This window comes from Podarcis filfolensis, assembly GCF_964270895.1.
Source record: "Podarcis filfolensis genome assembly, chromosome: 2".
NCBI classification, from domain to species: Eukaryota; Metazoa; Chordata; class Lepidosauria; order Squamata; family Lacertidae; genus Podarcis; species Podarcis filfolensis.
This window is the reverse complement of record NC_139605.1, coordinates 79,517,567-79,542,794: the sequence shown is the minus strand read 5'-3', so window position 1 is coordinate 79,542,794 and position 25,228 is coordinate 79,517,567. Positions and strand designations below refer to the sequence as shown.

The 25,228-nt window shown below is 40.5% G+C and overlaps 1 protein-coding gene across 2 annotated transcripts in view; it reads left to right on the top strand.

Annotated features, from left to right (window-relative positions):
- GABRG2 (gamma-aminobutyric acid type A receptor subunit gamma2) overlaps positions 1-18,638 on the top strand; it is a 60,435-nt gene extending 41,797 nt beyond the window's left edge. The window contains exons 7-10 of one of the 2 annotated variants that reach the window (XM_083597236.1): positions 12,221-12,373; positions 13,377-13,582; positions 15,327-15,350; positions 16,802-18,638. In XM_083597236.1, the coding sequence (XP_083453362.1) occupies positions 12,221-12,373; positions 13,377-13,582; positions 15,327-15,350; positions 16,802-17,077 (659 nt within the window). In that variant the 3' untranslated portion in view covers positions 17,078-18,638. The remainder of the gene's footprint in view (positions 1-12,220; positions 12,374-13,376; positions 13,583-15,326; positions 15,351-16,801) is intronic. The other variant, XM_083597237.1, reaches the window with a different exon arrangement.
- The last annotated feature ends 6,590 nt before the right edge of the window (positions 18,639-25,228 follow it).

Sequence of the window (25,228 nt, the reverse complement as noted above, 5' to 3'; positions counted from 1 at the left end):
TATGATTCTATGTATTTCTTGGCAGTTTTTGAAAGCTGAAACACTGCATCAAAGTTCGCATGGGAATGGGGAAGACATTTGGCCAGCTCTAAAACTGACAGGGAAGTTGTCCTCCACTTTGCACCAGCAATGCCTTTGTCTCATTTATACCCATAAGTCTCCCATCATCTTCTACATCCCCCACCTCAGAACCTTTCTCCCTGTTCCTTGCCCCTATATCAACTTTCTTGGAAATAGGGTACCAATCTTATGAGCAAAGGAACACAATGAAGAAGAGTTTTCTTTTTAAAAGCAAACTTCCTGACAGTAAGAGCTGTTCGACAGTGGAATTTGCTGCCAAGGAGTGTGGTGGAGTCTCCTTCTTTGGAGGTCTTTAAGCAGAGGCTTGACAACCATATGTCAGGAGGGCTCTGATGGTGTTTCCTGCTTGGCAGGGGGTTGGACTCGATGGCCCTTGTGGTCTCTTCCAACTCTATGATTCTATGATTTAACGAGAGACCTAAGATTGGTTCCCTATTTCCAGTCTTTTCAAAACATGGCAGGTCAGATACCCAGAGGAAGTACTAGAATCCCTAAAATTGTCATGCATTTGAATGCAAAACTCCAAAGTTACACACCCATGTCAGTTCAAAGAACATTTCAAAGGATTATAAGCAGACTAATTAATGATCTTTGGACCCCAGAATCCAAGTTCAGAGAATTTTTAAAGGTGTTATTTTTTCCTAGTCTTTGACATGGATGACTCTTGTCTGATCTTCTTGAAACATGGCAAGTGTTATGCCCCTATGGAGTAATATAATGTGTTCAATTTTCATGGTAGTTGAGCACAGAACTCCAAAGTTACAGGCAGCATTAATCTGGTTTAGACTCCATTGAATGTAATAGAAAGCTTATTGGAAGTCTCACCATTTTAAATTGCATCTCAAATGGAGACTCTTTATCTAATCTCTCTTTAAAAAATTGCAGGTGTGATGCCCTGAAGTAATCTAAATCCTTCAAATGTAGTTCTAGTCAGCTTTGAAATGCCATTGAATAAAAAAAAATGCTGTGTGTGTGTTCCCTTGAAAATAATGATGTCCAAAAAATGAATTCCAAATTAGCTAAATACAAGTGAAAGTTTTACAAAAGGAACAAATTAAAAAAAATAATTTTAAAGCCAAAATCACAAAAGGAAAACGATCATTTCCCCCAGTACACATCTTTAAGATATATGTGCAGGTTTGCATTGATAAAACAACGTCAAATCCAGTCCTGATGTGTTTGTATGTATAGTTGAGTCAATATAGATTTTGTTTGAGCACTTGTGTGCATTCCTAAAACAAAACACAAACTTCATAGTTGTGTGTATGACCACATGAGCATTGCAGGGTAGCTTTCTAAAAAATGAACGTCTACGTGCATATTAGTAACAGTGGGGAATGCAAATGCCTGAAATAACTTAGATGAATTGTTCATGCTTCCATTCTGAAATTAGTTATATATATTATCTTAATGGAATAAGAATTCAAGAGCAGTGGAGCACATGGCAGAGACCACACATAGTAAAGGGATAGAAATGGGAAAATCTGCTCATCTCTTGGTAGGACATCCCTCCTGTTAAACTACTCTAAATCAGGTGTCTTCTCCTCAAAGCTCGTCTTCGAGTCAAAATGTTGTTCCATTACCTTCTAGTTAACAGAATATTCTGGATATTTGGAATTCCACAAAATAGTTGGCTGTTTTGTGCAACTCTATCTTCTGTAATAGAGAATGAAAAATGGTGCTCTGCATTCATAAGGCCATTTGCTAGTTTGACAAAATGAACAAAATAATGTAAAATGTAAGCATTAACTATGATTTGCAGCTGAGAGTACAGACAATATGTAATCATTTACTGTCTGAAATGGTATTTTGGAATGAGCTGGGATTACGCTTTTGTAAAATGCAAGATGTTTTCTAGCTTCATTAGAGCTCTGTGAGATTAACTAACTAGTTCACCAGATGCATCCCAGAAAATCTCTATGGGCTGTGCCCTATATTTGTAAGCTATTATGTGAAAACTATTATTAGGCTGGTTATTGGCAGAGTTATTATGAGAATGGAGATGGTTAGGGAATGCGGCTTCAAAACAGAGTGAACATATAGGCTAAGTATCCAGTTTGGTACATCATACCCCAAATGGAACCCATAATCAATGCAGGCAGTTTGTAGAGGAGCAATATGCAGCTTTACTTACTTATGTACTGCAGAGAATCCAGGGAGCTGCCCTGAAAGTTGTGTTTCTGTTGCAGCGATTTGTACAGCAAATTACATTATCTAGGGATAGCTAGAAAGTACCTTCCCAATCTCACAAGCCCATTCCTGAGATGTTCAGAAGACAGTGGGCAATAGTCAGCTTTGTTTTACTTGGTGTAGAACTACTGAAATTAATGGACCTAGCTTAGTCAAGGTTCATTCATTTCAATGGGTCAACTCTGAATAAAACTTAGCTGACTAGCATCCACTTTCTACACAATCTGGTGCAGGAGGAAGAAATTCATAGGACTTTCAGGGGCACTTTGTGGGGTGGGAGAGTAATGGTTTTAACTGTGGGAGGTGGAAAAGTAATGGAGTCAGCTGTGGTGACTTCTCTGCGTTTTTCATTTTCAAACAAGCAAACAAACAGTTTTTTCCTGCCATTGGAAAGTAGAATGATTCTTCTGTGATCTGGTTCCATTCTCACCTCACAATGCATCTGAGGAAGTATGCTATGTCATGACTTAGAAATGCCCTCCTTCCTCCCATGAATTTTAAGGATGCTGTCTTCAATGGCATTAAAGGTAAAGGGACCCCTGACCATTAGGTCCAGTCGTGACCGACTCTGGGGTTGCAGCGCTCATCTCGCTTTATTGGCCGAGGGAGCCGGCGTACAGCTTCCGGGTCATGTGGCCAGCATGACTAAGCCGCTTCTGGCGAATCAGAGCAGCGCACGGAAATGCCGTTTACCTACCCACTGGAGCGGTACCTATTTATCTACTTGCACTTTGACGTGCTTTTGAACTGCTAGGTTGGCAGGAGCAGGGACCAAGCAATGGGAGCTCACCCCGTCATGAGGATTTGAACTGCCGACCTTCTGATCAGCAAGTCCTAGGCTCTGTGGTTTAATCCACAGCACCACCTGTGTCCTTCAATGGCATTAGGGGAACCCTAACTGATGGGGTTTCATACTTTGTGGGTTGACACATTCAATTGAATGTGTGGTTTTCAGAAGGTAGCTAGAGGGGTGACTTGATGTTGGGTTTGTATCTAGCAATGCATGTGCATTAGAAAGGTAGGGTAAACTTTTTTATAATTAAAGTTAATGCTTTTCCAGACAGGTAGCCTTGGTAGTCTTTTGCAGTAAAAGCAACAAAGAATATTGTGGCAATTAAACGGCAAAACAGCCCAACTCAAAGCCATCTATGGCTGCAATTCTAACCATACCTACTCAGAAGTAAGTCCCATGTAAGTGGTGTTAGACTTGCAACCAAGCTTGATTTCACAGTTTAGTATAAACTTGTTATCCTGTCTTAGGCATCAGGGTGGGACAATTTAGGACCCTGAAGATACTTTGCTCTTTGTTTCCTGGATTGTATTGCTTACTCCTTCACTCAGCTGTAATGCTACTTAACCACATATAAGTCCTTTTTATTGTAACATTTTATTTCATAAATGCATATTTCATACAAAAAAAATAGACATCTGTATGTGTCTACTGAAACATAATGCTCAAGCAAATGTGTGTTTCAAATGTGGAGATTTGGCTGGGAATGGGGCAAAACTTTTAAAGCAAATATTCAGGGGGTGGATGGTGCAAACTGAGCAATCAAATTCAGATGTTTCTGTCTCCTTTCTCCCCCAAGAGGCTTGGACTTTAATGGAGGAGCACAGATAAAGTCTACAGATTACAAAAGAGATTGCTTCTTCTAATGCGATAAGAAACATGATACAGTAACGATACATTTCATGGGTTTTTAAAATTCACACTAAGAAATGCATTAAGTCTCCAAAACATGTTTGTTCGTTTTTTAAGCTTTTTGTTCCAGAGCACTTGTATTTCTCTAGGACCTATCCAGGGTCCTGAAATATCTATCTCTGACTGCTCTCATTCTGTGGCTTGTTAAGTTGCTAAACAGTCACTGCCTGCCACATCAGGCAGGACAGGATAGTTGCTTATTTGTGCATGAAGCAAGATGCAAGTTTATTTGGTGGCCCAAATGTTAGCCGTACCTGAAATAAACAAGAGGGAAAATGTTCTCCAATAATTTTTATCATGTATATGGGGTGCTTTCCCTACCTATCTGTGTATATAATTAGTAAAATAATCAAGACATGTCTCTGTATCCTGAACACCAGAATGGGACTGGGTGACCATAGGGAGGCTTATTTTTGCACTGTCGTTGGGTTTGCCTACTTTCCATTTATAGCCTTTCATTCTGCAGTTAGATTGGGTCTAGTTTAGTTTCGAAAGTTCATGCATTTTCTTTTATTAGTATAACATGCACCATGCAATGTAAGACTGCGGTACCCAATTATAGCTGCTTTCCTCCAGCTGCACACCAGCAAGCATCTGCTAGACCTTAAAGGGGCTGCAAATGGCTTGCCTGGAATTACTCCAGTTCAGCAAAGCTGTATCTTGCTGCATTTGTGCTTTTCCCTTGAAGGGACATTGTGCATAGTCACCTCCTTTCCAGCCTCCACCCACCCAAACACCCCAGCTCTCTATAGTTGGTCTGAAATTCCACTTCTTTTGAAGCTGAACTGCCCTGAAATACATATGCCATTAGCCTGACTGATCACACTGAGCTTCCAAGAGAGTCTGCTTTTGATCTGCACTGCTTTTGTTTTGCCCTCCAGAATCTTGTAGTGAGATAAGTTTTTCTCGTTGCTTACTTGCTTAGATTACTTTCCTAAGGGGAATTTAAAACAAAATGTTCCAGCAAAAATGGTGATGCAGTCCTCTGAAATATTTAAAGGATGGAAGTTGAAAAAACATGGAAGTGTGTGTGTGTGTGTGTGTGTTTGGGAGGGAGAAGAACTTGAGCAATAAAACAGCTTTTCATCTTGTCTGCATCCCAGAATCCCTCTGGCTTTTTCCTTATGAGACCTTCTTACCAGCTTGATGGTGGTGTACTTTCTAATGGCACTTCCTTGTAGAAGTATTTCTCCTGGTGTGGGTTCAGGCAGAATGAATCTGTTAACATCTGTAGCCTCTCCGAGGATCAGTGCCCTGAGCTAGAAGGGTTTTGTTCCAGTTTTATTATGCAGTACTGTCCCTTGACTTTGAAAGTAGCTGGAAATATAAGCATCAAAGATTAAATGCATAGGAGCCTTGCCTTTCCCAACTCCCTGGGAATGGAAGGCTTTTAGAGGAGTGTTGAGCTGGCTTTTATCCTACCTCTGGCAATCTAAAGAGACTTGAAAGAGAGTTGACGAAGTAGAATCCTAAGCATTAACCTGCTTGTGTAATTTGTGTCTGTGCCATTGGCCTTTTACATGGCTCTTCTCACTCTGTGGTGACATTAATTCTAGGGATCTTTGCTGCCACAAGCTGTGAGTTGGGCAGAAGCTGGAGCTCATGGGTTTCTCCCACCAGTCTTGCCAATAAAATCTTCATCAAATATCTTTAGTACATTTGATTTGACACTCCACTTTGCCAGGGGGTTCAAAAGTGTGTTTGGTCAAATAGGTCCTCTGTACTCTGTGTATCCCACAATTAGCAAATTGACATGAAGAAAGAAAAAGAAATGGGGACAAACTTACACTGCCTCCCTGATAAGCAGGCATGGTACTCTTAGGATTGAAGGAGAGCTGAAAAACCAAAGGCAGTTCTTCCACCTCATTCAGAGCTGCCAGGGTGGAACAGCAGGTGGAGGGGAGCTCTTACACTATTAAGAAAGGAGGAAAAGGTGGAGGAATGTAACAAAAAGGGGGAAACCCCAGGCCATGGGGGTAGGAGTGGGAGCAAGGAGCAACATGACAGAGTAAGAGCTTAACATCCAAGGCACTTGGGACCTCTCAGGTCTTCCATCAGGGAGTTTCAATACAGAATGTTCAACCTCTTATTCTACTGTTTCCTCTTTCCTTCCACTGAGTACAAGAGACTTAACTTCTGTATTTGAAATTCTCTGATGGAGGATTTGACAGGCCGAAAACACACTGGATATTTCCCTCCCTTTACCCCTTTGCTCTTTCTTTCTTTCTTTCTTTCTTTCTTTCTTTCTTTCTTTCTTTCTTTCTTTCTTTCTCAAGCAGCAACAAATCTGCCTCCCACTGGGCACAAAGGGAATAAGCTACAGCAGCTCTTGTAGTTCTCTCTCTCTCTCTCTCTCTCTCTCTCTCTCTCTCTCTCTCTCTCTCTGTGTGTGTGTGTGCGCGTTTTTAAGGCATTGGATCTTTCAGGTTCATTTGCCAGAATGATCCATTTTCAGCCTTACCAGTGTTTATGCTCCAGCATCAGTAGGACAAGGGACATAAATTTTCTACAGTGGTGGAGAGGTGGAATCTGATTTTGGATTACTCTTTCCAAGATGCATCCCATGGTACTAATCCTAATGGACCACAGAAGTGAAAGTCCCATGAGAGGATATGGAGGGTGTGGGAGTGAGATGGAGTACATTTTTTTCCAGAGCATTTACAAGATACAAGAACTGAGAGTTTGAACTGTCAGAACTTTGGCTCCAGTTTTGGAAGGCGTTTTTGCATCCTAGGTTGCATGCAGAGGAAATGCTTCTGTTCTAAAATCTCATTTATTCACAACCGCAGAGCAATTTCCTTGAATATTATTGGTATAATAGTGAACTCTGCAGGTTAATTGGAAAGCCAATCTTTCAACCAGTCTGAACAGCTCAAATGAAAAAAACATATTGCTCTCCTCCACAGTGGTAGCTTACTGAGGAGGAAATAAAAGGAAAAGGAAGCAGATGCATCTTCATTTGCAGATTATTTACACTTTGGTGTGTAATGGTACCTCCTGAGGTACTTCAGTCTACTCCATCAGTGCTTTTTCTTCACATAGATGCTAATCCCAAATACCAAACATCTTCCTGACAAGTCTCTGCTAATCCCCAGATAGGCACTGTGCTACTTTTCTAAATGACAACGGCTTACTTATATTAATTATGTCCCAGTTAACTACATTATATGCTAAAAGTTTTGGTAAAATATAAAAGCTGTATTTTGCATAGCAGCCATTTTATAAGCCTTTCAGAACTAAAATGACAAAAACATTTAAAGAGTGCGTGCACCCACACCCACATACCCTTACACCCCTACACCTACTCTTGGGAATTGTGTGTATGTATGTTTACTGTTCACATTTACATTCCAAAGATTCACAAGTGGTGCCTTACATAGGCATATATAGAAAGCTAAAGTGAGCAAGTCTCCCAGTACACTTCCATATATTCCCTTCCAAGGATCATTTGCAAAGAGAAAACATTAATTCACTCATTAAAGTGGATTTAGAAGATATGCTGAGATGTCCTAGACCTTGTGAGCATGTAAAGAGCTGCTGACTGTATTGTACCCTTTGGTAATAGATGTAAGGTTGCATTTTAACTGTAGGTCTCTAGCTGTCAGCTTACGTCTAAAGGGTAACTAGAGGTGAGTTATAACTTGCTAAAGAATGGTACCAGCATAATGTCAGAACAGATAGCATTTACTTTTGGAATAAAATGCACAGACATACATTGCTCCTTAATTTCAATAGGATGGAGCTACAAACAATGGTGAAATGCCAAATGCTTAATTGCACTTAAGCAGTAAAAGTCACACTAATTTTAAAAAAATGAAATGTCATTTCATATCAGAGTGATTCTCTGGAATAACCCCTGCCCACCAAGTCTTATGTACAAAGCATTGCACTGCCCCGTGGATTCCACAGCAATTTGATTTGTGATTCTGTGACCATAGGATGAACCAAGATTGGGACATACATGCGCTTCCCACTCATGAATTGAACATGTTTGATCATCTCTGACTCATTCACTAGCACGATACACATACAGAATTAGTCATAAAATATAGTTGGGATTTCTGGGTTCCTAGCTTCATCCCAAAGAGAATCTGACATAAATGAACTCTGGAGCAAGCGTTGTTAAAGATGCAATTGTGCTTGACTTCATTATGTAGTGAAACTCTAATTGTGGCATGGAAATGAATGTTCGGAAAGGACAGAGCAGATAGAGCTAATTCATGATGCTATACATGGGGCCTGTGCTAATTGTGGGCAGATTTCTTACTTATACAGCTGACAAGATGTGCCATGACTTGCCAGTTGTACAATTTCAGAGGCGCTGGGTGCCTTACTATTATCGAGTGTTTATATAAAGCACCACAGCAGGTTCAAATGCTGAAGATGCATCATTTGAAATATAGACTTGCTCAAATTCTTAGCAGATACTACAAGATACAATAATGAAAGAGGAAAGGATACTAATCCCGCACCCCCCTAAATTAGAATATTTTGCCACAACACATTTAATTCAGCCAATCCTGAATTTAAGCAGAATGTCCACTCTAAATCATTCCCTTTTCCTCCCTGTAAAGAGCATGGTTTGTTAGGACAGCTGGTGTATATCTGGGTTTCTACATGCCATGTGGCCATTGTCAACTGTGCCAATAACATTGTGTCTACTAGTTATCATCTAAACAGTGACCCATGTTTACTCCAGCTGTTAAACATTTGATCAGTCCTTAAGGAACAGTTGATAAACCACACGGGAAACTTTGAACCAATTTAGGTCATGCATCACAGATTTCTCTTCATTCCTTTCCCCATCCATCTGTTGTCCTGGCACTATTTATTCCTGAAGCAAACAAGGGAAACTCCTAACCCATGAAAAGCAGTTTGTGCTGCGCAAACTCCTGTTGCCTTTGAACAGAGCCCATCTAAATAGCTTGATTCCAGATTTTTATTCATGTTTGTACACATTAGCTAAATTAACATTTAAGATGCTAGTCTTGCTATTAGAAGCAAAATTCATTGGTTAACTCTAATTGGTTATTTTCTTTTAACAGTGGAGGTGGTGGTTTGATGCCCAGAAATTTTTGATGTGTATTTTTCTTCCAGGGTTGCAGTTATATGGGCATTGCTGTGCAGCAGCCTCTCAGGGCTGCATCTGTACTACACTCAGCCTTCCACCACAAAGCCCCCTTTAGATAGTGGGAGCTTCTGGTAGGAGCTCCTGGGACTGTTTCTCTCTCAGGGCCCTTCAAGGAATCACTGGGAGAAAATGGCCACTTCCGCCTTCTCCTGGGGGGCCGACTGTTGCAGCCCCTCGTGGATTGGCCACTGTCCCTGGCAGCTGTCACAGACAATCTCAACCAGCCGTTGGGAATTTCCTCAGCTGGCTGAACTGCAGGGCAGGACTGCCTGCCAAAATTCTGTATTTAAATGAGCCAGTCAGGATCATCCCACTAGTGGGCAGAGCCTTGTGAGTTGGTTTCTCCTGCTCTGGTCCACCAGTGACACTGACTCCTTCAGCACAATCATCAGAAGAGCAAACCCTCCCATGCTCCTGTACTTTTACCCTTTTACCCTTTTAGTTACATTCTAGGTCATTTGTTTTATCATGTATATTCACTATAACTTGCTTCTCAGGTTTCTGGTTTAACCATATTTGTTTCCTAGGTTTCTTGTTTAACCATGTTTTTGCCTCCTTGTACCATCTGACCTTGCTCTGGTTGCTAATGGTTGCCATATCTGGAGCCAGGAAGGAATTTGCCTGCAGAGAGATTGGCCTATCTAGAGGTTTTGCCTTCTCCAAAGCAAAATGTCACAACTTTTGGTGGTTAAGGCATTGGGTGGAATCCTAGTCATCAAGCTTTTGGGTGAAGTGGTGCATCACCCAGACCTTATCCAGTGGCATATTCAGTGTACCCCATTAGAGGAGTCTTGATGCAAATCCCTGTCCAGAAGCCAAATGTGGGGTAGATGGGCCATAGAGCTTCCAGTGGCAGCCTGAGGATGGCTACGTCCATAGACCGCTATTTTGGGGAGCCCATAATCCTTGGCACAACACTGTTAAAAGCTTCAGCCCTCTGGCAGGAGGCTGGAATGGATATTCACCCCATGCCTGAGCAAAAATCCACCTACAATTGGAATCAATAAGGTTGTGGCCATTTTTAATCCAGATTGTTGTCTGCTTGAGTTTGTTCATTAACACCATAGCTATAGCCACTCCATGGATGGTACTGGGACCACAATGTCCTGTGACTCTCCCATCTTGGGTTCTACAGAATATCCCAGATTTTTTACACTGTCTGCACATGCTCATGACACATCTTTGGATATCATATAGTTGTGCCATAATGTATATGAGTATAAGAAAGCGCACACACATCCCCACACACATACAAAATCAGTCTGGGGGAGGGACCTTTAACACTAAAAAGCAAAGAAGTCTGAAGTGAAGAAGGCACAGCAGTTTGTTAAGAAGTATGCCAGCACTGCCAAATTATGGGGGGGGGTCTTGGGGGGGCATTAAAAACCTTGGGGACATATCGAGTCCACAAGCAGCTCCTTCTGATATAAAAGATGGAAGTTAAAAGGAGAGCTTCCAATCACCTCTGGTATGCAAGAGAAGAAAAGAGAGAAAGGGGGCATATACTGTCAGCCTAAGGCTCAGTGTGACTAATTCACGGAGCAGGAAAACTCAATTTCCCATGGGAGCTTGTGTTGTTAATTTCAGAGTGCAGTGTTTCTGAGGGAAGCTTTGGGAGCCATTTATTATGCATATATATATATATATATATATATCTCCATAGAGCCACTTTAGCACAAGTACTTAAAGGGGTTACAACCTGGAACTAATAGCACATGAGGTGGCCAAAGGGCTGAGGATAGACATTTAGAGATAGCATTCTGAAATAGGTCTCAATATCAACATATAAAGTGGTAACTAAGTCCCATTGAAATCCACAAGAAAAATTAATGTGAGTTAATTTAAGTGTGACTCACATTCTCTGTATTGCACTATGCTCTATCATGGGGGTTGGCAGATTTCAGGCTTGTGGGATCTACTTCATGTTTTACTAGAGCCTTAAGATCCACCAATGGCAGCCAGGTTGGGGAGGGGGGAGAAGAAAGATACACAGACTTAGAATGAATCCCTGGGTTCTGAACTTTCTGAGTACCAAAAAATAATTTGAGTTTACATGGCTCCCACATATTTTTGTTTAGTCCTGGTTACTCTCCCCATCCTGCATTTCTTTGTGCCTTTCTTTATATATATCCCCTACCTATCTCCATTTTCTTCATTTAAACATTTCATCCACTTAGAGTCAGCAATTCCCGTCAATCTACTTCAGACCACCCAGAGAGCTATTAGTAGATCCCAATCAACCTTTGGGCAACCCCCTACTCAGTCTCTCTCCCTTTCACTCATATATCCATGAATTAACTGTGTAATCCTCTAAATGTTGGCTTAAATATAAGTTTAGTAGACATCCTCAGAGTCCTTTGGAAAAAGCCCAGTGGTGGAAAGCAATGGCAGAACATTTTTAAGTAAACAAAAATCAAGCAGTGACATGCACTGAACAAAGTTAAATGCAAATATTTTGTTGTAGTAAATTTGGACTATGATTGCTTATGGTGGTATGCAATTATCTGGGTTGCTTCTATAGTCGAACAATAGGCACGCCAAATGTCAGTGCTCAAAGCCGGGAAGTTTATTATTAAAATAATTCTAATGAATTAACATTTGCTGTGTGTTCTGACATGAGGCAAGCATGTTGCTTTATTGTGCTGTGTTGTATTGTACCAAGCACAGCACAGTAACCTCAAAGAAGTTTCACTGCATTCCTTCCAGTCAATAAGGCACTACCTTTAGTTTTAAAGAGACACCTGTTCAGTTCTTTGCCTTGAAGAAAGCATGAGTTGTGAATCTTTTCTGTGGTGTTCAACAGTAGGGCCTTTCCTGGGGTGAGCAGAGGAACAGTCTAGTGCCTTATTTACTGACCTTTAGACGGCAGATTAAGGTTGAACACCTTTGCAGATTTAATTGGGAATAACCCTCACTGAACACAATGGGTGACATTAAACCAGGCTATACTCCATTGGATTTAATGAACATGATTAATTAGGTTCATAAATTTTGATATATTTACTATGAATAAAACTTAATTGAATACCATCCAGTGAAAATTACAGAAAAATCATGACTGAGGAATGACTATTACACCTTAAGCCCTATCACCTTGCATAACATATATTTTACAGGAGATTATGTGGTCATGGCAGTCTACTTTGATCTAAGCAGAAGAATGGGCTACTTCACCATTCAGACTTACATCCCTTGCACACTCATTGTAGTGCTATCTTGGGTCTCTTTCTGGATTAATAAGGATGCCGTCCCAGCCAGAACATCTTTGGGTAGGTCATGGCTTCTCTTTATTCTGATTGTTTGTGTTCCTATACTGAATTATGACCATTCCCTGTGCACATGGATCCAAACTGTCAGGATCTGGGGCCAATTCATACATAAACTGGGCATCCCACTGTGTGACTGGAATGCCTGCTTTATTTCATGTTATTGTAGTGAACAAAATTATTTCCATGGTGTTTCAGTAGAATTAAAATGACCTTTAGAGAATCCCAGAGTGTTTCTAGGCCTAGTTTTTCCAATTCATGAAATTGGGCCCTCTGCTTTGTCTATTGATACAGTAGCTCCGTGTCATGAAAACACAGCCAACCTTTGATACTTAGCAGGAGTAATGGAACAGTTGAAGCTGATGTAACTACATCCTTCTGTGCAACTGAAATGGAAAATCCAGCACTTTTAGTTCAATCACTGCTATGCGCAAATGCTGCCCAGTGTGATAAACATTGCCATTTACAATATTGTGACACTCCTTATCCCTTGAAGCACACTCGAGTGAGATGTTTACATGGACCAGTGGTCCTACATAGATCTTAAGTGAAAGAGGCCTATTTGTAAGCTCAGTTAATCAATATCTGTAAACACTTTGGAGATGCCCGAGGAGAGAGGCAGCATGCAACCCAAGGGTATTATTATGATGCATTGCTCACCTCATCCTGAAGCACTGAGACCTTTGCTTGCATTTCTCAGGGGAACCTCACAGTTTATTGGTTTATATAAGCACATTTCTGACCATATCGAGGCAAGCTGATTGTTCTAATCCCACAGAAACCAGGAGCATTCCATAGGGACTCACAATGAGGGAGCTGAATGTTAATGTGGAATTAAGCAGTTCAAGGAATGCCTCATGTGTTGAAGCATATGGGAGAGGATTGTGGTGTTGTGCATTCAGCAGCAGTGTGAAAGGGCCTTCTGCTCATGCCAGCATATGCCGCACAGCTCCTCTACGCAAGGGAGAACCCTGAAGTAGTACTGTATTTTCTGTTCCCTTCCTAGGTATCACAACTGTTCTGACAATGACCACCCTCAGCACGATCGCTCGCAAATCCCTCCCCAAGGTGTCTTATGTGACAGCAATGGATCTTTTTGTATCAGTTTGCTTTATTTTTGTTTTTTCTGCCCTGGTGGAGTATGGGACTCTTCACTATTTTGTCAGTAACAGAAAGCCAAGCAAGGATAAAGACAAAAAGAAGAAAAACCCTGTATGTATTTTTATTACTACACCAACTGATAACCCACATTTTAATTATGTTTCCCAGAAATGAGCATTTTGTTGTCCTGTAGCTGTATTAGAAGTGGAAACCATAGAAGGTTTGCTTGATGACCAGGGAAGGGAAAGAAAGGAAATGGCTGATCAGGTTCACATGATCCTTTTTTATACTGGGGTTGGCTTTGATAGCCAGATTCCAGAAGAGTACCAGAGTACCAGAATACCAGAGTACCAGAGTACCAGATTCCAGAAGAGTATCAAGACTGAGTGACAAAATCTGACAAATAGCTATACATCAAATCTCACAGTTAAAGGAAACTTAACTGTTAGTGACAGGAAAATTGACCACTTTTATTTGGTCCATTTTCTGTTCATATGCATATCTTCTATTGTGTTTAATTGCTGTAACCACGGGAACAAACTAAATCCTAGGTACACTTTGTGGGAGCAAGCTGCATTGAATTCCAGCACAGGATTGGGCTGCATGTAACATTTAAAATTAATCTGCCTGGAATTATGGTCTCTCTCTTTTGGAGCATGTATTTTCACCAACTAGCTCATTTGGTGATGGCTTGTGAACTCTGAGGCTGTGGTCAAACTGCTTTGTAGCCCAGGCACAGAGAACAGTTCTGGTTGATTGAAAATAACAGGGCAAATTAAGACTATAGATGTGTGTTTGTATTGTTCCAGTTCCCACCAAGGCACACCACAGTTTCTGATAGGAGTAGCCTTTTGGAATTGTGTCTACAGATATATGGGTGGTGGAGGTTAGAAGGCAGGCCTGTAACGTGGGGCATCTGAGGAATGTGACCCACTGCCTTTATGGGTGTCCTTGGACTCCTTGCTAATATTGAAAGATGGCAGGAGGGAAGTTACCTCAAGATGATCTACCTGTACCCATAGAAGTCTCCTCGCTGATCCTATAAACCTGTTGAGTCCTAGAAGCATTGTATTAAGGACAGAAGGAAGGTCGAGAGTATGGACATTACAAATCTGAATTTCAAAATATGAATGATTTCTTCTTGTATCTCTTCCCCTGCCACTTTATTCCCATCTCTTTTCTTTTTACTGCCTGTATTTTCTCCCTTCTCTCTTTTCTACCACTTACTATTATAATTTATTTTATAGGGTGTTCTGTTAGCACAATGCTGTCCCTCCTCCCTTTTAATGCTGTTGTCTTAATTTGGGTAATCTGCATTGAAATCATTGATAAAAGGCAATATATAAATCTCTTAAACAAATAGTTTAAGAACCAAGAGATAGTTCTACAATCTGCAATCCTTGTTCACCATATTGTGAACTAGGAAGGTAAAAGAGTAGAAACTAATGCCTATAGGCCTTGAAGAAAAACAGTATCTACTCAAGACTAGTGGGTCTTTCCCCTTAGTTAGAGGAGCAGAAAAGAAAATGGTAGTATTTGACTGTCTTACTCACAGTATGTTTGCCTATCCATGGAAATAACTCAGAACAAACCACAGAACCCTGAACTGTCAATCTATTTTAAATTGGATTTCCAAGTTTTGTTAACTCAGATCCTTCTTTACATGTTAATCGCTTTTAAAGTTCTTATAGAAAATTCTATCTTAAATCCTTTTTCTATTTCTATTTCTTTTGACTTGCTATAGTTTAGAAAAGTAACTTTAATTTATGCTACTTTTTGTCTCCTTTCCCCCCTCTCTACCTTTCTTTAATTTAAAAACCTCTGATTCTTTCTTTTTCTGTCTACAAAACCAAAGCTTCTTCGGATGTTTTCATTCAAGGTATAATATTTTTGGTATAGAAATCCACTGCATGTGACTGCTGAATTGAACAACTATAGCTTCAGTAAAGGCTTGTTAGATATTTATGCATTCTACTTGAAGCAACCTTGCAGTGAAGTAGAATGGCTAATATGTAGATATTAACATGAAGTTGATTCAGCAGCCCAAACACTAATTCACTACTGTTTTGAACTTATGATAAGTTCAATGGATTTTAACATGTTTGGATCGCATGCATGAAGAGAGCCTAGTAGTATATCCAAAGCATTTGTGCTGCTCTCTTTTTTAGTTATTCATGGGATCCAATCCACTAGCTACACCAAGAATCCACAAAAACCCTTTTAGAACTCAGTGCTGACTCTTAATGATCTCATTTAAAGTTATGCAAGCTTCAAATCTCTCAAAGATCTGCAATGAACAATCAGATGCCATTGGAATGGTGCCAATATTGTTCTTACACAAACGCTCAGAGTTTTGAAAGGGTATAAATTGCTTACATTTGATGCTGTCCCCAGCTCTTCAGATTATTTGCTATCCAAAATGGCAAATACAGGTAGCTGTATAACAACTTCAAATATCCCTCATTCTGAAATGCAGATACTTAGTTCTTCTGGGTTATGTTTTTTTGCAAAAAAGAAAAGAAAAAAAAGGCAGGTGGGAGCCAAAATCAGAGCTTTATTAAAATTATAATTTTACTTTGTTTCAAACAATTTTCTGACTCCAGCCTTAATTTTAACAATTCACTCTTTTTGATCATTTGTGTGCCAGCTGCTGTTTTGTGCAGTATGTTCACCAAAGGATCAAAATAGTTTGTCAGTAAAACGTGATTCAAGTGATTCTACATGTACAGCTGCTGTATACTGTGTTGACATTATGAAGCTTTTAGTCAATGGACCATTGTTAATCAAGAGCTGCATGTTGTCAGGAGTGCTTCATAGCAGAGATCATTATAGAGCCCCACCTAACCTATATTCAAATAATTCTTATGTGGCATCCTCTTCCCCTTAACCAAATTAAGTTACCTAGCCATGCAGGAACATAAAGCATTCTTTTTCAAGAATTCTGCATTTAAATTATCTCCCCCCCCCCCAATTTAATAGTGATATGGAGTGGGGGAGGGAGAATTGTGATTGCCTTCTTATATGAAGCAGTCACTTAAACAAATCTCAGCACTTTTTATTCTGCATTCCTATTTGGAATTAAACCCAACCAAACCAATGCTGTTAAGTAAAATGGGAATTTAAAGACGGAGTGTTGAATTGTTGCTTTGAGAAAGTTCCAGATTAAAGGTTCATCATTGTAACATATCTAAGCATCATGGCTCCCTCATTCTGACATTATGTAGAGCAACCGATTTTGATGGATCAAATGTTAGTTGAAACAGAACATTGTAGCAACGAGCAAATCACTCATTCTCCCCTCTGCCCCTTCTTGCTGCTCGTTTGTCCTAGGCACCTACAATCGATATCCGCCCCAGGTCAGCTACTATCCAAATGAACAATGCCACACACCTCCAAGAACGGGACGAAGAATATGGATATGAATGTCTCGATGGCAAGGACTGCGCAAGTTTCTTCTGCTGCTTCGAGGATTGCCGAACGGGAGCCTGGCGGCATGGAAGGATACACATCCGCATTGCCAAAATGGACTCATACGCCCGTATATTTTTCCCAACTGCATTCTGTTTGTTTAATCTGGTCTACTGGGTTTCCTACCTTTACCTTTAAACAAGTAGAAAAGAAATTGGGTGAGAAGAGCCTTACTCCTGGAATTTATTAGAGAGATGGGTAACCTGTATAAATCCAAGCTGACGCCCCGCTCCAATGGCTGTAGTGCACTTGAGGGGAATTTTTAACATACTTGTGGGCTTTCCTGCAAGTAGAAGCATCCCATTCTCTTCAGTGCCTGGGAATACTCTACGCACGCTCCTTTATGCACACAGAGCATTCCCTGACATGTGCAGGAGGTGGATCAGCCCTGCGTCACTTAGGAATCCATTGCACATCATGGAACTCTGAACTTCTAAAGTGGTCTGAATTCTTTAGTGCCATAGCCCAGTAAATATCATATCATATATATTGTCTAAGGCTACCATGAAATTGTTGTAGTTTGAATGCTATCAGTCAACGTTTTAAGAAATTCGATAAGCAAAAAAAGAAACAAGTATTACATACGATACCAATGAATCTGAGAGGCACCGTAGGGAGAGGACCCACAGACCATTAGATTTTGGGCATTATGCAGTGGCAGCAGTTCAAAGGTAAAAATACCATTCAGTTTGTGAGCATTCACTATAAATATGTGATATCTTTGTCCTCTGTGGGCTTTTCCTTTTGGAAGAGTCATCTCTCACTTCAGATCGATGTAACTAGTCTAGGGGAAAATAGCTTTTCTTTACATCCAAATAAAAATAGAACTTTTGGGTGACCTCCCTAAAAGCACATGTACAAATGTTGTAAATATTTCACTACCTTGTAGTACTTGGGTCTAGTGCATGGAGAATTATTATTTTTGGGGGGGGGGAATAAATGGAGCGAAGATACCATATACAATATTGTATTTTATTTCATATCCCTGGCTTTGCTGTTATAGCAGAAAAAAACATGGATTAAAATCATCCTTTTCTTTCCTGGCAGAAATGCCTTCTCCCTCATGCATGGAAGATTTGAACAGACAGCACTTTCTGTAAGAGGTTAGACAAGCCTTAAGACGTTGAACAGAACATGATCCATAGACAGAGCACATCAGTAAGACCAATATAAATAATACCTTAGTCTATAGATTAGCTCCAGGTGTTTGCTGCTGTTTTATTCCTCATTTCTCCATAGCAACTGAAACTACAATTATTATGTACTACAAGATTGGCTGCGATATTCTGAAGCATTTGTTTGCAGCCAACTGATCATTCCCTACTCTGAATGCCGATCATTTGCACCTAGAATATTTTGCTGAGATGCATGATCCATCGAAATAAACCAGAGCCAAATATAGCTCTTGCTATATTTGCTTTTTCACAAATGCAGCAAACATTTGTTTTCCAAGCAGATGTTGGGACATTTTCATTTTTGCCAGTATATAGTCCCACTGTTCACCATGGATTTGTGTGGGGTCAGTGGTATTCCTCTACCCCAGTTGGTTGATGATGATATAGAGTATATCCACAGCTAAAACAGGATTTAGAGGTAAATGAACAGCAAAAACACAAAAGTGGTGATGGGGGAGTGAGAGAGAGGGTGTCTTTAATAAACCATATCTGTGTAGCACATGTGTATTCAAATAACAACCAAACCCACTTGGGTCAATCTTGAAATTCATTTAGCAGTAGCTAATGGTTTTAAAACACCTGTACAATGGTCAATTATGCAACGTTAAGCACATGTAAATATAACCAACTTTTTTTTATTGTCACAAACTGAAAACACCAGTTCATATCAAATAGGTTTGCAACTGGGAATGAGGAATTATATATATATATATATATATATATATAATGTATATATATATATATATATATATATATATATATATATATATATATATATATATATAAAATCACTGCAGAATTAACCAATACAGAGACCTAAGGACAATTTTCCAATATCTGTATAGTTTTGGAAATAAACATGTATAGAAAGCTATAACTAACTCCTGATCATCAATTGCTCCTTGTCTAATGTGTTTTAAAGAAAGAAATGCACATACCCATAGTTTTTTTTTCCAATAAAATGGCTGCACTCAACCTCACAGTAGTTTTTAGTTCCTGACTTCATTAAAAGCGTTTTAGTGTGTGTGTGTGTGTGAGAGAGAGAGTGAGCAATGGTGTTTCTGAATTCAAAGTACTTGTAAAAAGCTACATTTTTTAGTTAGGCAACTCCCCCATTAAGTTATGTATATCCACTTTTGTTCAGCACATACCAAAACTTATGCATGCACAAATTGCCATTTAATTCACAGCAGAGCTCTTTAGGTGCAGGAGTGTTTATGAGTCTAAATGTCCTGCAAACGCCATTGCCCAGTGGAGGGTCATAGTGAAAACAGAGTGCTTGTCATAACAGGTAGTGTCTGTAAAGGAAGTATGGAAGAACCCAGCCAAGTTCTAAAGGGAATGAGTGTCAAGTGACTTCAATATGTGGTTTTACATTATCTCCATCACACGCCACTATTTACATATGGTTGATGGTTTCATTCGGAGCATCATAGCCACTAAAGATAAATGGACACCTTAGCTAGTGCTCTAATATCATGTATGACATACAAATGCATTGTCATTCCTCTCTCTCCTATGTTTCGTTGAATCTCTTGTGCTCTCCCTGCCTCAGAAGAATGATTTTCAGACTTTCCCCCCCCAAAGCAACAGTGCTTCTTGGAAACCTAACAGTGATTCTTAACAAGATCAGTAATACTGAACAGCTTCCCTAAGGGAAATTACCAAATCTTCCCCTGCAATGTGCACAGGAAATGGCAATGTCATATCCTAGACTGCATTCTCAGTTTGTGAAAGGCAACAGCAGAACCCAACAGATTTTGCCATTTCCTCAAGGTACCAAAGAGTGCTCCCTCAGAGTCTTCTGTGCAATGCACAGAAGTTTAATGGCCAACTCACATTGGTGCAGGCATATCAAGAGGGAGAGCTCACTGAAGATCAGAAGTTTGATGGGCAGCAAGCCAGCAGGAAACTTGGAAAGGTGAATTTCCACCATGACAATTCAGCTCCTCCATTGGAGGGAAGGAAATGTTTGGAACTAGCCATACCAGCAAGTTGCAAACAGCAACTTCCCAAATGCATTCTCATACTTTCAATCAAACACCAGAAGCACAACAAATCACACTTCAGTCCATTTAAAAAGGAATCTGCAACACTTGCCTTCCTAACATTTCCCTTTAACTACATAATCCAGGTGCATTTGTGAGTATGGTGCAGTACTTTCTTTGATAACTCCCTCCTGGAAAGAATCTGTGATACATCTCATTGCTGGCCAACAAACATTTACCATCGAGTCCCCTCCTGTTGCATTTATGTAATATATTGATGGCAGCCTACATATACAATTATATGAAGGGAAAAGCCAGTCCCCTTCCACTGAATTTCTAAAATCTGCAAGACCCTTCGACTAACTTAACAGCCATGACCATTTTGTTATTTAAAAAATCTATGTTAGAACTATGATTAGCCACAAATGGGTTCACACCAATTTGTTGAATGGGATGTAACACAACAACAATCTTCACATTTAGAAAGAGAGAATGATCCTCTCAAGGTGTTACCATGTCTGTGGTGTCAACAAGTTGCAACACTTACATGTTCTCCACAACAGCAAAATTTGGAACAGGGAAGCATCAAGGAACCAGGAACTATCAGGGAGATCTGGAAAACGTAGCTGTATAATCAGAAAATGCTGCAAGTTTCAGAAAATCCAAGGCAAGGTCAAAGAAGGGCAAGTGAGTGAAAGAAGTAATGTGTGTGTAGAATAGTCAAAAGCATGGATTACGGAAGAACAGAGATCACAGCGTTTGGAGACAGATTCATTTTTGGCATCTTGAGTTCCAGAGCCTTTTGAATGTGCCTAGCCCAACAGAAACTGCCACTCAGAAGAGATTCCAGCGGATGTTATTAATGTGACAGAAGGCTGAACCTAGACTGCGTTCATTCAAGACACCCAGCAGAATTGAACATAATCTGTAGAGGCACCCAGCATTAAATATTCCACTTCTCCAGTGGTTCCCCTGGATTTCAGACGTCTTTTCTCTGAGACATCCCCTGTTTTTGGAAACCCCAGTGCTCAAATCTGGAACTTCAATGTGCTTTTCCTGCTGACAAGTATGATCTATTATGTGTCAGATCAATTATCCCTATAGCTCATTCTATCAAAACTTCCCAGCACACCCACTGGCCCTTCATAATATGACTGAATATGGGTCTTCCTACATGCAAAGCATGCTCCCTACCACTCCAGATTCAATTTTCTTTCTTCCCTCTAGTACAGCTCCACTTGGGCTGAAAGTAGGTTATTTGTTATTTTAATCTGTAGACAAAGTACAAGGTATGGTTATGATCCCACACTTTTGCAGAGCTCCTGCTGTTCTTTTGTTCCTGCTGTTGCACACAGTCTGCTCTCTAACTCTGTGCAGAAAATAATATAGGGAGGATGAACAGTCTAAGAGAACATGGACTTTCTGGCCTTGTGTATGGTCTTTGCACATTGATCTGACCTTCTGTACAGAGGGTACTTCTACAAATGCATGCATGTTCTAGTCCCTCCACCCTCCATTATTTCAAGAGACTGCATAGAGAGTGATGATAAGAGTTCCACATATATAGATGTAGGCTACGTGCAGAGGTTTGAATAAATGTGTGGCACAAGGCAAATGGGCAGCATGACAATCCATCTATGTTTGTTGCTAGATTGTATAGGGGCTTCTGGATTTTCATTGTCATACATAGCTTAGTTGGTAGAGCAAGGGACTTTTAATCTCAAAGTCATGGGTTTGAGACGCACATTGGGCAAAAGATTCCTGCATTGCACGGTGATGACCCTCATGATCCCTTCCAACTCTCGAATTCTATGACCCTATGCTTTGATGGAGGAGAATTTCATTTAATCCACATTATAAAGTGGTCCAGACTAATTTTCCAACTGTGGATTAGAACACACTTAACAATGGGACTGTTGAAACTGCAGTGCAGTTTTGGTTAAAAAGTGAATGCAAGTGTGCATATTGTACAAGGAAAATGAGTGCAAAACGCATACAAAATTGTGTTTTAGGGGGGAATTAATAGAAAAATATACAAAATGTGCATTTTAAAGTAAAAAATGCATATCATTTAAATGAATTTGCTTTGTGTGTGTATTTTAAAAAATAAAACAAAAATATGCAGAAAATGGGCCAGAACAGACTTATGATTAGACACACGTAAAACTGAAATGAAACAGAAATATTCTCAGCTATCCACCCTAGTTGAGGCTGGATTATGACAATAGAAATTCCTGTTGCATCTGACAGTATGTACTGGTCCTAATGCACAACTACCTACCACATGTAGCCTAATTTGTTACTGGAACAACCTTTTCTATGGCAATGGAATTTTCATTGTGCCATTTTCCCATTCTTTTCCTTTCCCCTCTCACTCAGGGAAGCCCATTGTTCAGCTTGTTATCTATATCCTTATCTGTCCTTTTTCATATCTGCCCATTGTCTGCTAGCAAAACCAGCTCTTTTGAAAATCACTACCCTGACTAGAATTCAGAATATTTTTCTTGTTCCCGTTCTGAGGGGGAAAGAAAATATTGTGGAGAAACTTAAAGGAACAAGCGGGCTTTCAGAATTGCAGGTTTCTATACCTTTGTAGGAGCATGTACAGCTATAAAGCCATACTAGGCTCAGATGCTACAATGTCTGGCACAGATAGATGTGAAATCTGCTTTTCCTCCTAGGTTTGCAAATGCCATAACATGGCTTCAGATGTGCCCCTCTAGCTTGGTCTTGTGAAAATGTGTTTCTCTCTACAGAGGAACAGCATGTGTTTATATGCCAAAAATCCTAAACTCATTTCTTGTTATGGGGCTGGGAGAGACTCCCTATCCTAAACCCCGGAGCACCAGTGTCAGTAACAATAGAGAGCTAGATGGAGACATGTTCCGACTCTGTTGAAGACAACTTTCTACAATATTTATTGTTTCGTTAATAAAGCACACATGATGCCCAGGTCAGCATGCAGTAAACTCATCTTGAAATAGGATTAGAATCATGAGCTGGAAGTGGCCTCTAAGGTAATATTTGTCTTCCAATGTAGGAAACCCACTGTCAACAACATTTTGTCATCTTCTCTCATTTAAGTAGGCTGTTCACACCACAAAGTCTCTTAGGAGGCGGCAGGGGTTCTTTGGTAGGCATTCATTAGAACAGACTGTGCTTCCAAGACTCTCTAGGGACTTTAGTTTGTTAGCATATCGTTAAATGGTAGAAGTTCAGTCATCTGACAGGTAATAGAAAGCAATGTAAGTAACAAAACCTTTGCTAAACTGGCCTTCCACTAAGCCTAAGGTAATGAGGGTTTGCTTAAAATGTGGATTCTTGACAAAACCCTCAGGATATAAAATGAATCTTATTAATGGGCACACAATCATACATCGCTCAGCAAAGTGGTACTTTCCCCCACTTTTTTACCAAGTTTGTATTAGAGGTGCATACAAACAAGGTTTAGTTTGGACCAGGATTTGGGCTTTGGAAAAAGGCTGTCTCAGTCTGTGATGTAGCCCATTTCAACTTCAGACCATCTTACTCTACTTCATCCCTCCATTCACTATTGGGAAAAAAAAAGTCAACAATTCCCCCCACCTTTTGACAGATGTGAACGAAATGTATAGGCAAAATACATTGATGAAGCCTGCCAAACTACAGGATTTTTTTGCTGGTGACATTTAAAATGTAGGCTTTGTTATTTTAAAGTAAAAGTCCATGGCTTTATTTTATTTGGGGGCATGACTGAATGAAATTTGCAGGCATCTCTCCTTCTTAGGACATGAATCATGTCAAATTCCAGAAGGATAGCTGCTGTAGTTTTGCGCACAAGAGTAGCTATTAGACTTTTAAGATGGATAAGAAAATGAATCACTTAATCTCCTGCAGTGTTTTGTGGACAATTGGCCTTAAGACTGCAGACATTAGATGGGGGCCCCTGGGTAAGAAACCAAATTACCGTATTTTTTGCACCATAACACTCACTTTTTTCCTCCTAGAAAGTAAGGGGAAATGTCTGTGCGTGTTATGGAGGGAATGTCTACGGGTGGCATGCCTACGGATTTTCCTCCTCTAAAAACTACGTGCGTGTTATGGTCGGGTACGTGTTATAGAGCGAAAAATACGGTATAGGCAAAAAGTCCAGAGCTGATGGGCTAGACAGCTTTAAAATTATTTGGGGAGGAAGAACTAAAAGGGCTTTGCTTTCCAGTTGAAACCATTCCCTATAAGGCTATAATGGAGCTCTTCCTCTGCCCTCCCCCTGCCCTCTCCCGCTCCCCCTTCTTTAGCATCCCCACCTGGCATTATTCCTTATAAAAGTGATCTTAGAGACATTACTTACTTTTAATAGACACTTGACTGCAGCATTTTTTGAAATGTCTGGATTGCCAAGGAGCAGCAGAACACTTCAGAAGTCATGGGTACACAGATCCTGCTTTGCCTCAGACATGTCCAAATTCCCTCTGAAGAACCTTGTTTTACCTCAGGATGGATCCAAATCCAACACGCATCCCTAGTTTATACTCCCTGGTCCTGAATGGGGCAACTGTGCCCCTGAAGGACCAGGTGTGCAGCCTGGGAGTCATTTTGGACTCACAGCTGTCCGTGGAGGCGCAGGTCAATTCTGTGTCCAGGGCAGCTGTCTACCAGCTCCATCTGGTATGCAGGCTGAGACCCCACCTGCCCTCAGAGTGTTACATGCTCTAGTTATCTCCCGCTTGGATTACTGCAATGCGCTCTACGTGGGGCTACCTTTGAAGGTGACCCAGAAAATGCAACTAATCCAGAATGCGGCAGCTAGACTGGTGATGGGGAGTGGCCGCTGAGACCATATAACACTGATCCTGAAAGACCTACATTAGCTCCCAGTATGTTTCCGAGCACAATTCAAAGTGTTGGTGCTGACTTTTAAAGCCCTAAATGGCCTTGGCCCAGTATACCTGAAGGAGTGTCTCCACCTCCATCATTCAGCCCGGACACTGACATCCAGCGCCGTGTGCCTTCTGGCAGTTCCCTCTTTGTGAGAAGTGAGGTTGCAGGGAAACAGGCAGAGGGCCTTCTCAGTAGTGGCACCTGCCCTGTGGCACACCCTCCCGTCAGATGTCAAGGAAATAAACAACTATCTGACTTTTAGAAGA